Below are 11,615 nucleotides of genomic sequence, written 5' to 3'. Positions count from 1 at the left end.
ACTCGGATTCTATAAGTCAACCATTTGGCACGCTATGTAAGTATTACTAGAATGCGACGGACACACCGTAACTTTGGTCATATAGTTGAAGGTCTCGTCTTTGTACTGCCTGTGATATTTCAGAAACGTAACGATACGGCTTTGGTATGTGTGGCCACACCGATCGACATAAAGAAGCTGGGACCTCTGATGCGGATGCGGCCACTGTCTTAAGCGAATGGTCTTTCCGCACAAGGCAATTCCCCTGCCATTCGGTTTTCGACGGTCTACCTCATGTAAGGACTCAACCAGTTGCTATCCAAGGGACCTGGATATTTCCGACTTGGGGGCCCAAGCAATAAATCTCCGCACTATAATTATCTCCTTCAACGGTTGGACTCTCGTCTCTCATACCATCATACCGTCTCATACACGGTCTAATACACTCTGGAGTGTTAAACTCCAAGTAACTCATCATACCGAGGACCTCTGGTGCACTATCTGCGCGTCCTTGGACACCGTATTGGAATCCGACATGGCTGATCTCACCACTCCCTCACTCTCGTCCTCTGTGGATTCCATCCTACCATCCAGACGCCTCGGTGCCCCACCGGCCCAGTCCTCCCCACACGACAAGGAAAATGTTCCACCCGGTGGTAAAATAGGTCCTATCAGAAAGTCGAAGAAGGTCGCTCGATCCTACTGCCACATTGGAAAGAGTACTCAGCGAGGTGACAAGTCGATGAAGAATAGTAAGCGGAGGGTTGGGCTCTTTGGGCAACCAGTGAATGGCAGTCGAGAGGGGGATATCTCGGTCGGGGGATTGAACTATAATCTCAATATTGTGTCGATGGAGGAACATCTTCTCATCGCTACTATCCACGATGTTGATCGACGTGCAAAGGAGTTGACTGAGAGTCCTTTGGCGGAAGTAACTGAGGCTTATGATGTGTCCTTACCTTTTGCATCTTTGTGAGTTATTGTGACATTCTTTCCGCATTAGCGAACATACAGCTAACGCATACATATCAGGGCAAGCGCTACGTGACCATCCGATATATCGGGTCCTAAATCCTGCTTTATCGTTTCGCGTTGCTTTCGGTTTATTCGTCGTGTTTTGCATGTTGTAATGTGTCTCTCAGAATCAGGCTAGCAGGAGGGTGTTCGCAGTCTGTTGGATCTCGGCTTCCATATGTATTTTATCAGTTATACCCCACGGACTTGTCGCTTGGAACCCATGATACTATTGAAACTACTTACTCTGTCAGCCACCGACGCGTTACGCTTAATGAGATGAGGATCACGTGATTTTCGTCACAGCACAACGCGTGGCATAAACTTCCGTTCAACGCGCCTCGACTTCGTGTTTTTCCAAGTGTACACCACCACCGCGCTGGCGCATTGCGTTTAACTACCATTTTGATTTCGATGTGCTATGCGAAAGATATGTGAAGTCTTTTGCGGCTATCTTCCGCTCATATCTCACAGATCATGAGCCTGAGAATTCGGACTCCCACATTGACACTCTTCTTGTGTCTTATCAGTGGAGCGCGTTGCCTACTTCAGCCTCTGAGAAACTTTGCAATGTACATCCAAAATTCCCTTGATATTACATGTATTTCTCTACACTTATTCTAGCTACAGCTGGAGAAGAATGCAGAGTGGATAAATATTTAATTTCCGTGCTACGTCGACGCGAACATGTCACGCGTTGTTTATTTGTTCAACGTACAATAATAACCCACGCGTCTGAACCCCACTCGCCTTTCTCTCTGGCTGCTCTGTTGGCAGCACCCTCCATTTCTTGCATATTCCACACTTTATCGCATTGTAAAAGTTTCGCAGCGACATTCTTGTAAAACGGCCTAGCTTAGTATTCAAACATATCTCCAGGTTGATGGCAGCAGTCACCCGTCGTCCTCTCACTTCTCGCCCTATCCCTCCACAAGTTCCAGCAGTCTTCTCTCCATCAAAAGCACCTAGTCGTTCTACATCCCTTTCAGCAAAGCGTGCTCGTTCTCCAGAACCAGCGGGCGACGTCTCTGCGCCTTATGCCAGCGTCAAACGCCCAAGAGCAGTGCCTCCTTCCCCGTCGCCAGCACCACTATTTTCAGCTTCAGCTGCCACACGTGAAGACGAAAGGAGAGAGCGAGAGCGAAAACGCGCTGAGCGCGAGGCCATAAAAGAAGAGTTCCGTATCAAATACACGCGCGCATTCCCTTCTTGGGTATTCTACTTTGACCTCGATCTCCTTGATCCAGAAAGTGCAGCCCTCAGGGATGCTCTTGCATCACGAGTTTCTCATCTGGGAGGGGTATGTCTTCTGTGTTCAAGGAAGGTTCTACGTGCTGATCACAGGATACAATCATGATCAGCGGGTCGACGATTTTTTCTCGAATGAGATCACGCATCTAATCACAAATCAAGTTGTTCCCTCAGAAGATCCCAGTGCAAACAAGGAGAATGTGACAAGGCTTCGTTCGTCTGTGCCGAAATCCAGCGCTTTGCTGAAGAGTCCCATAAAGCTTCGAGGACGGTTAGTTTTCTTGTTTGCTGTCAGCTTGACACGAACGTCGGCTGATTTACCTGAAATCTCGCAGCCCTGCTGAGGATTCGCCAGGTTATGATATACTTGTCCAGAAAGCCCTCAAGTGGGGCATGAAGATTTGGAACACTATCAAACTCGATAGCATTCTTGAACGTTGCGATGTTCCAGCACTACCTGCATCGACTTCCTCTCGCCCAATAGCGACCCAAGGCACACCTTCTGCAACAACGTCTAACCAGCGGTCTCTCACTCGCCTCCTTGCATCGGAACGTTTACATGGGACTACTACGGAACGGGACCCTACCCAGAAGAGGCATGATTTCCGGTATTTCTCCAAGTCAAGTTATTTTGTATTAGTAGAGGACGTGCGACAGGAAGTCGCGACAATCCATGCGTTGGAATATCCTATCAGCAGAGGACGTGACGGCAAAGAGAAAGGGGCCTGGCCAACTCTCCATTGCCATCCAAAGGCAAGAGGACCCTTCATAGAGTTTGACGAAAAGGAAAGAAGACGATGGGAGAAGTCACAAAAGGCTGAGGCTGATAAGGAGAAGGAGCGCATTCAAAAGGTGGCGAGGGAGTTGAAGCGCAAAGCGCAAGCACAGATGGCTGCTCGCAAAACAGGTGATCTTCGGCGATCAGTATCGATGAACAACCTCCACCGTCGCGCACAAGACGCATATGACGGTTTGGACGAATTTAACGATTTCGATGGAGATTGTGGAGAAAACCAAGATTCTGCGAACGCTTCCGGATATCTGGCATCAACTGGAACAGGAGCTTATATTGCTGCGTCAGGTAACAGTGTAGGTATCACTTCTACCACTGGGACCACTTCAAACGCCGGGAATGCGTTTCGGACATTGGACTTACCAGCTTCCCTGCGAGGAAGGATTCAGCAACAAGTGGTTACTTCGCGTAAAGTTTCTACCGTGGCTGCCGGCAAAGAACAGGATGTCAAAAGGGCTGGCACTATGGGCCCTCCTGTCGGGATACCTGAACGTCCACATGCAATGTTAAGGAAGAGTCGTAGCACCAATACGCTCAAGCTGCCGAAACGTGAAGAGGGAAGTAAACCCGGTTATTGCGAGAGTTGTCGGGTGAAATTCGATGACTTCAACGCTGTAAGCTGCTTTTACCTGCCTTTCCGTCACATCTCCCTCATGTCTGTTGCATGCTACTAGCACATCCAGGACCGCAAGCATAGGAAGTTCGCTACCAATGACGCCAACTATCTTCAGCTCGATTTTATCCTGGGTCGAGTCACGCGTCGCACCCGTCAGCAAGTCGAAGAAAACGAGCGGATTTGGGCTGCTAGCTTGTGTAGCGACAGCGACCACAACAGTAACTCTGACGTGTTGGACTCGGAGCGTTTCTCATCTCAGTCTCCCCATCAGCTTACGCCCCGACAGCAAGACATCGACATGTGGGATGACGAGCTTGATGCGGAGGGTGAGGTAGATTTGGACATGTGAGATAAAGTAACTGGCATTGACGGACTGGGCACGAGTATGGCAAAGTCGCCTTTTTTCGGGGTGTATCTCTTTGGGTGTACTCGACTTTTATATTCATTTGATCCCACCTGCATCCATTGTAGCATAGTTCTGGCATGTTAACTCTTTGATTCCGTCATGGAATAATGAAGGAGTCATCAATGAAATCGATATGGGCAAATTAGATCATCATTCATAGACAAGTATGATACGAAGGACACGATTCCACGAGTGGTTTCCTGAAACAACGTCGCAAAAGGTTGCTGATATGAATATGTTGTATGTATCAGAACAACGCGTATAAAAAGATGAGGAAAACATGGATATCATTGATGATCAGGTGAGGAAATTAATTATGTGTTGATGCCTACTATGCACAGATCGCGCTAATGGATAGGGGAACGCATATTATTGACAAATAGGTATATGACAAAAACAAGAAATATCAATTCAGGTGCGAGTGCTTCCCCAAACACAAAATGGTATTCAAATCATATGTGCGTCCCAGATCGTGAAAACATGATAATTCGTGCTATTAGTTGATGGTCACAGTAAGAACCGTGACGATACCATCCACGGCAATACCTGAGGTGCACAGAGCGTGTAAATAAGTTTTTTTGATTTTGAAATGGGAGCATAGAGTCAACGTACCGTGGTTGACTCCGGTAGATCCAGGGGTGAGCAAGCCAGTGACGTTCTGGGCGGTGGTGGTGTAAGAGACGCCACCAAAGCTAGTTTGGCCAACAGCGGCCGAGACAAGGTCGTTGCTGGGAACGCACAAAGGGAGGATCAGATGGCTTTTCAAAAGAACTCGATGTCATTTTTATCTTACCGTCCAATGTCGTAACCGTCAGGCACGATAGTGTGGCTGTCGCTTACATCCTAAGAAACATTTAGCAAAACAGTACACTACAATGGTAAAAAAAAACTCGAAGAAAAATCAAGCTGTACCTCTTCCTTCGAGACACTGATAGGAAACACGAGAAAAAAGTTAAAGTTTTATTATTTGTAGCATCAGGTTGGGACTTACGCCAAGAAAAGAGCCCCGCTGTCGGCCTCAGTACCATTCTGAACGTATATGCTGAAAAGGCTCTGGTTAGCTGGGTGTTCACGATATATCCGACGTGCAGCTACTTACCGGAAGTGATTACCCCCAACCAAGCTTTCGAGGCAAGTGCCCACGGAAGAAGAGCCATAGTCCTCGCGAAGCTCGATGGTCTGGTTAACCGAACCATTTCCATCACCAAGATTAGCGGACTGAGCACCTCCAAGATGGAAACCAAAGCATTCTTCTGAGCTACGGTCGAGAGTGGTTAAGGTTCTGGATGGATTCATACAACAGAAAGATAGCTCACAAGCCTATGGAGCGTGCAAAGTTGATCGCTCCATCTTCCGTAAGTACAGCAGGAGAGCTCAAGCCGGATATGATAACCTAATAAGCCACCGTTGGAGGGATGAATACATTAGAGAAACTACAAAACTGCAAAGCACGTACGTTAAGAGGCTCTCCGTAACCATCTCCCGCGTTATCAAGCATCGAGCCCCCGTTGGCGTTGGGATCGTAGTAGTCCACTCCACGTTTGCTCAGCGAGGTAGCGAATCCGGTAGCTGCTTGTAAAGCGAGGAGAGAAGCAAACACAGAGGCGTACATCGTGAATGGTGTGATAGCACAGAGAGACGAGGGTAGATGGATATGGTCGTGAAGATCATCTTGGCGAGGATACCGGCTTTATAGCGTTGGCCATCCAGAGATCCCTGTATCGCCTGGAATGCGAAGCTGAGAAGCCAAGGCAATAGACGTGATGGGCGCGGTGGCCCCCATGTGGAAGAACCAGGAATCAGCAATCTAAACTGAGGTTATAAGCTTCCTAGACGCATGCGCCAGTGATGCCATGTGATTTAAAGGACTACTTGTGGGACGGGTACAGATAGAGAGGAATTAGAAGGTCAGCGAAGCAAGGTTGTTAAGTGACGGCTCACGAATATATGTGGACTGATACTGAATATCCAGCTGAGAACGTGATTTTGGCGACCAATCATATAGATAGCAGAGACCGCATGATGAGAGAACATAGAACGTGGGTGCTAGGGAATGTGTGCCACTGTGTGGTATATTCTTGAACCTCACGAATACTGCTTGCGATCAGCCGAAATAGTTACATGTCCGAAAACAAAGCTTCCATTCTGGGAAGAGAGTGGGCTAAACTAAATGAGCGATCAAGTGAATATTAATGTTTGACAGCGAAGATAAATACATGGTTACGCTCAACACATACGCTACGGTGCTGAAGTGGTACTTTTATCTTACCTCAAGGGATTGATAGTGGGAAAACGCACAATTAGTATGTGATAGGACACTGTTAGCACGTCTTGAGGCGACTGAAGTGCAGCCAGGACGGTGATTGTACGGTATGCGATGCTCGTATGGATGACCACGTCATGTGTATATAAATCAGATAACAGATAAAAAAGATAGAGTAACGTTGAGAGTACATACTAGTAGCCGTTGGAGTGTTCGCCGCGCTATTCAGTTTTGTAATCACGTCAAAACCGTTCTTAGTTGATGCAGTCCGGATGGCCGGCCGCAGCCGACAAATGGCGCGGCATCGGGCGGAAGGAGCCGAGAAGGAGGGTTCTCAATTGAAGAGTGAACTACAGATGCCATAAATGGAATGATGTGGTTCCGAACCTCAAGGATCCTTCCGCGGTATTAACTCGTCTGCAGTATTTTCCTATGGCGTGGCAGTCATCTAGTGCAGGTGGCCCCTCTTTCGGTGCCTCATGTGAGCCAAAAAGACGGTGCAAGAGGGCACAAGAAGCGACATAGACTGACTTGGTGGCGCCACGATGGCTATAATTCACAGATTGTGCATATTAAACTACATAAAAGGACACACCTAAAAGGACACGCCAGGCACTGTGGTGCGCTGGCGTGGCTGTGATTGGGCTGCAACACGCGGCGACTGTCATATAAGATACAATGATGTGTTTTGGCATCGTGTGGAAGAAAGAGCACTTAAATAGCGGCAATGACCCCCTCTTTTTTCTCGTCGAGTGATCTAAGATAGACAAAAACAGACTGTGACAGTCACGTCACGTCTGTAAGTACGTTCAGGTTTGCCTCGCCTGCTAGTGATCGTCCTTGCATTCCGACCTGCACATCTTTCTTTCTCTGGAAAACACTTGCTTTCGTGCGGCTTTATTCCACAGGACATCACAATAAATCATTCCTGCTTCCAAACGTCGCTCCTGCTTTTTTTTTCTCAAGCGCTGGTAACCTCGTTGCCTAACTCGTACGTCTTACCTCATTCTCACTCGTTTTTGCTCCTCGTTTCTTGGTGGCGGTCCTTGCACGTTTTCTGGCTTCCACTCCTTCTCTGTGCTCTCCTTGCACTCTATTTTCTTAACCTTCCCACCAACTAATAAAACACACACAGCATATCGCCCAAAACGTCACCTACTGCCATGGCCGACTCATCACCGGATGGAACTGATTCTGTCGGAGACCCCAACGATGATGGACAGCTCACAATTCGAATACCAAATCCAAAAGTCTACATGGCTCGTCAATCACAATGGAAAGGTCGTAGAGGAAAACCACGGTGTGATCACTGTCGTATGAACAATTTGAAGGTCTGCCCCATTCTTTTATCGCCGCTGGAAAGAAATTGAGCCGTCTCACAGTGCGATAGAGTGCTTCCAACATGCAATCATTGCTCTTGGGCAAGTGGGAGAGAATGCAAATATACCCCTTTACCAACTCCTGCCCACCGAGGTATTCCGAGATGCGATCGGTGTCGTCTTAAAAATCTCAAGGTACGTTTATCCTCTACTCTATCTTCCCAACCATCATAAGATTACAACTTGCTGATGCTCTAGTGTGATCGGAATCTTCCGGTGTGCAATCACTGCCGTGAAGGAGATGATGCGGAATGCAACTATACCCCTAAAAAGAGGCATAAAGTCCCATCAGACCATGGAACTATCAAGGATAGACAAATGGCACCCTATGGTGCGAAAACGGCGTCTTTCCTAGTGTCAGACATGCCCAGTATGGAGGAGCAGCATGTATTCATCCGTAGCGGTATCAAAGATGACAGTCACAGCTTTTACGGCCAAAACATAGCATCTTCGTCTCGCCCTTACGGAACACCACCTTCTCCGACTTCCTATGACCGTGATAGATCCGAAGGCGCAGATCCTTCCCTCTACCCGCAATCGAGCCGATTTACTCCTGACTATCAGGGCCGAGTATGGGTCCCCAACTCCTCCCCACATCCTCATTTAGGTTCGAGAGGAAATCAATCAACTAATCACATATCCTTCATCTCGCACTCTTTCCCTTCAGAGCAAGGAATGGTCATCACTAAATCGCGCATCGAATCATGGTCTCACACTTCTTTCGCACCGCTACCTGACATTGTGTTGCAGCGAATCCGCACCCTCAACTCTGTTGAGATGCCTGATCGAAACGCTTTCAACGAGGCTTTCACGACCTTTTTGGGCGATCTCTCGCCTGAACTCAGCGAAACTGCCTCATTCCCTCCAGCCGTTTACGCTGATCTCTCTCGTTTCGTCTCGCGAGGCGATAACGCAAATCTTTCGGAGCGACTTCGCTCGTGGATGGCATATCATCACGTACGCTCAGGCTCTGACAAAGTCCATTTGCTTCTTATCCCACGAGATGCATTCTTCCATCTAGAGGAAGGGGAAGAGGAGAAGCTGAGAAAAGACTATATAGCACGGATCGACAATTTCTCGCGTCCCAAGGGAAAGGAGACTTTCTCTGCAAGTTCTTCCAAGGACGCCGTAGATGCCAATTCCCCGGACTGGACCACAGCGTTTGAGAGAATTCCTGTGCAAAATCAAATTTACGATGTCCTTGTCTATGCTCACAGAGCGCATGGTTCGTCTTCAGTGATGTTGTTCGAAGCTCGTCAAATCGGGATGGTCAGTTTCTCAAACTTTGCTCAGACATTTGAATTTGTGATATGACTAACTTCGTTATTACGTAGGCTACCATTACATGGCCAATGGCGGAAATTTTTATTCGTCTTTGCCCCTTATGCAATCTGCGGGGCAAGTCGGGTAATTCCCATAGCGCGAAAGCGGAGCCTGTTTACACTTCTTACGAAACGGAAGGATTTAGAAGGTGATTGGATTTTACATACATATATATATGCTTGTATCTTGGTTGCGTTGGGTATCTTCATTTTCATCTTCATCTCGGATATGTTGTATTCTCCATGTCATGTGGAATGCGTGTCGGTGGCTCCTACCATGTAGTACTATTTAAATCACAATTTTTTTTTTTGATTCGTTCTTTTTGTTAAATAATGAAATCTGACAAACTCGGGAAGAGACTCTACAATACATAGGTACATCATGTGGCAAAAGCAAAAAGTCTAAAGTAAGTATGGTATAATGCGGGGTGGCGTACAATAGTTCCAACTTAGTAAGGAAGGCCCAGAGCTATCGGAAGCGCTGAATTAAGATAGTCACATCGTCCATCCACTTCTCCTCGATTTCTAACGTAAGATTCCGCGACACCAACTGTACATTATCGCCACCAATGCCATCACGGAGAAGACGCAACGCCAGGTTGCGCGTCTCGCGGGAGTCTATGGCTTGTCCGACAATTTTAACCCATCTATCCACCATCTGTCTGTCATTAAAGTGCATATCTACGCCATCGTACAGATCTTGCAGTCCGTCCGAGCAAAGGATCAAAAAATAATCTTCTATAGGGTTCGAAACGTTGAGGGTATGATGATACACTTCCGGAATATCTGACACGTAGGGAGGCGTCAAGATACGATTGGCAAATTCGTGTACCTGTCTAGGTGACATCCACTCTGGACAATATTTTGTAAAGAGGCGACGAGAGTACGCGGCAGGGATTTTGAGCCATGTATCTCCGACGGCTATTTAAGAAAAGAGAATGAGTATGAATGAGAGACCGCCCGGTGAAAAATAAATAAATGACAGATACCTCGCGTCGGAGCGAGATATCCAACTACTCTTTCTTCCGAGATGCTATATGGCTCTCCCGGGTGCTCTCTCATGATGCGTTGACGCTCTGAAGGATTGTTCCCGTTATGAGAGGCGTTAATCACGACGGGCGTCCATTTTCCTGGGGATCTCCGAGTGCCTAGAACTGTTTCAATTGTCAAACATCAGATGCAGGGAGGCAGTGTCCCATTTCTTCTCACCTGCTTGAGAGTCGCCCAGATTAGCCACCCATAAGTTTTTTCGCGAAGGGTCGGTCAAGGTGATCAATACGGTGCTGCCCTGAGTGCACATTGGAGATATTTCTGCCCATGCGGCACCATTGTTGAGGATGTGCTGCTTAATCTGAGAATCGGACATGCGTTCTAGCTTATCTGGGGGAAAGAGGTCGAAGAGATCGGAGCGTATAGAGTCATCGAGGTGCCTGATGGTATCGTAGAGAGTCCTTGAAACCAGCTCAGGACGCAGTGATGAAGACGAGGCACTCTTTAGCAGTGCTTGGAGGGACATTCTAACCATAGAAGGAAGCCTCCGCTGCGCATAGGTGACTGTATCATGGCCACAGTGACCTAAATTTGGCACGATCAGTGTTGTACGATGACGTCGGGGGAGAAGGATTACCGTCATAGATTGCCGTGAATAGCCAGTTTCCTCCGGGAAGGTCCCATTCTTCGATGCTGTATCGATCTTGGGAGCGAGCTGTATATGTTGTACACGGTTGAAAAGTGACACTGTCGACGGACCTGTGGGACTGGGGGGTAGAGATGCGCTCGATCTCTGAATTAAGGGAGTGTTCTGGAAGAAGACGATAAGTCCAGCGCTCGGAGCCTCCGCGGCCGAGGTCAGTGGTCAGAAAGTCCTTGACTTCCTCTAACGCGTTCAAATTATCTGAAGAAGTGGCAGCAGGCAGGGAAACAACGTTGTATATGATTGGGGGCATGGGAGTACAGGGAGGGGGAATATGGGGAGAGGGGGTATAGTAGAGACAGGAAAAGATGGCATTTTGGGTGAGGAGAAGAGGAGGAACTTATACGAGAAGCGGGGGAGGAGACTTCGATTGATTGCTGCTGTGTATGGAGCATATGGTAAGAATTCCAAGTCCCGCAAAGCTTCGATGGGTGAAATCAAGGACGCCTCGACGTCCTCGGTGAAACTATGCAGTTGTGACAGATCTTAGTCAGAGATCGCAAACTACCAGGCTCGCTCACGAAAGACGCATCTGGCAGGCCGGGCTCGAGAAGAACGGTCCGTATGTCGGAGTGCGAGGACGGTGAGCTATATTGAATGGCCGTATTTTTAGGCATGGTACGGATAGGTCGATAGAGGTGAGCTGATTGGTGCGAGTCGCTGTACCGTAAAGCGGAAGGGTGCTGTGCCAGTGGCAGGCAGCGAGCACACATGTGGTTCATACCTGAAATGAATATGCTTATGAGGTCTGGCTGATGCCCTCGCTTCCACTCGACGTTCGTAGTCCCATGCCATACCGGGCCCACCACCGGCCCAGCCCTGCCGTACGCCGGCCCTGTTCGACAACGCATCCCTCCCAGGACCTTGCGTTATACATAGCTCCTGCATGGGAACCCTAT

The 11,615-nt window shown here is 48.1% G+C and overlaps 5 protein-coding genes across 5 annotated transcripts; 2 read left to right on the top strand and 3 right to left on the bottom strand.

Moving 5' to 3' along the window:
- Nucleotides 1-514: 514 nt before the first annotated feature.
- On the top strand, nucleotides 515-4,183 carry SERLADRAFT_415182 (uncharacterized protein; the record flags this gene model as incomplete). The annotated part of the gene is made up of 5 exons (XM_007317785.1): nucleotides 515-951; nucleotides 1,873-2,293; nucleotides 2,355-2,515; nucleotides 2,580-3,651; nucleotides 3,712-4,183. 5 exons carry the CDS (start codon nucleotides 515-517, stop codon nucleotides 4,000-4,002), a joined length of 2,382 nt encoding a protein of 793 aa, XP_007317847.1.
- Nucleotides 4,184-4,412: 229 nt separating this feature from the next.
- Nucleotides 4,413-6,152, bottom strand: SERLADRAFT_355817 (uncharacterized protein; the record flags this gene model as incomplete). Its single annotated transcript, XM_007317784.1, has 9 exons — nucleotides 4,413-4,605; nucleotides 4,672-4,787; nucleotides 4,853-4,902; nucleotides 4,972-4,987; nucleotides 5,051-5,101; nucleotides 5,159-5,317; nucleotides 5,376-5,452; nucleotides 5,516-5,927; nucleotides 6,001-6,152. 8 exons carry the CDS (start codon nucleotides 5,669-5,671, stop codon nucleotides 4,556-4,558), a joined length of 675 nt encoding a protein of 224 aa, XP_007317846.1.
- Nucleotides 6,153-7,633: 1,481 nt separating this feature from the next.
- On the top strand, nucleotides 7,634-8,571 carry SERLADRAFT_466270 (uncharacterized protein; the record flags this gene model as incomplete). Its single annotated transcript, XM_007317783.1, has 4 exons — nucleotides 7,634-7,653; nucleotides 7,705-7,836; nucleotides 7,900-8,277; nucleotides 8,316-8,571. The coding sequence occupies 4 exons, from the start codon at nucleotides 7,639-7,641 to the stop codon at nucleotides 8,331-8,333; spliced, it is 543 nt and encodes a 180-aa protein (XP_007317845.1).
- A 921-nt stretch (nucleotides 8,572-9,492) lies between these two features.
- SERLADRAFT_437447 (uncharacterized protein) lies at nucleotides 9,493-10,969 on the bottom strand (the record flags this gene model as incomplete). The annotated part of the gene is made up of 4 exons (XM_007317782.1): nucleotides 9,493-9,944; nucleotides 10,013-10,177; nucleotides 10,233-10,598; nucleotides 10,651-10,969. The coding sequence occupies 4 exons, from the start codon at nucleotides 10,967-10,969 to the stop codon at nucleotides 9,493-9,495; spliced, it is 1,302 nt and encodes a 433-aa protein (XP_007317844.1).
- Nucleotides 10,970-11,056: 87 nt separating this feature from the next.
- Nucleotides 11,057-11,604, bottom strand: SERLADRAFT_437446 (uncharacterized protein; the record flags this gene model as incomplete). The annotated part of the gene is made up of 3 exons (XM_007317781.1): nucleotides 11,057-11,182; nucleotides 11,238-11,376; nucleotides 11,441-11,604. The coding sequence occupies 3 exons, from the start codon at nucleotides 11,602-11,604 to the stop codon at nucleotides 11,057-11,059; spliced, it is 429 nt and encodes a 142-aa protein (XP_007317843.1).
- Nucleotides 11,605-11,615: the final 11 nt, after the last annotated feature.

The sequence above is a fragment of the Serpula lacrymans genome (genome assembly GCF_000218685.1).
Source record: "Serpula lacrymans var. lacrymans S7.9 unplaced genomic scaffold SERLAscaffold_6, whole genome shotgun sequence".
Taxonomy (NCBI): Eukaryota; Fungi; Basidiomycota; class Agaricomycetes; order Boletales; family Serpulaceae; genus Serpula; species Serpula lacrymans.
Note: the sequence above shows the minus strand (reverse complement) of the source record. Positions and strands in the feature narration are given on the sequence as shown.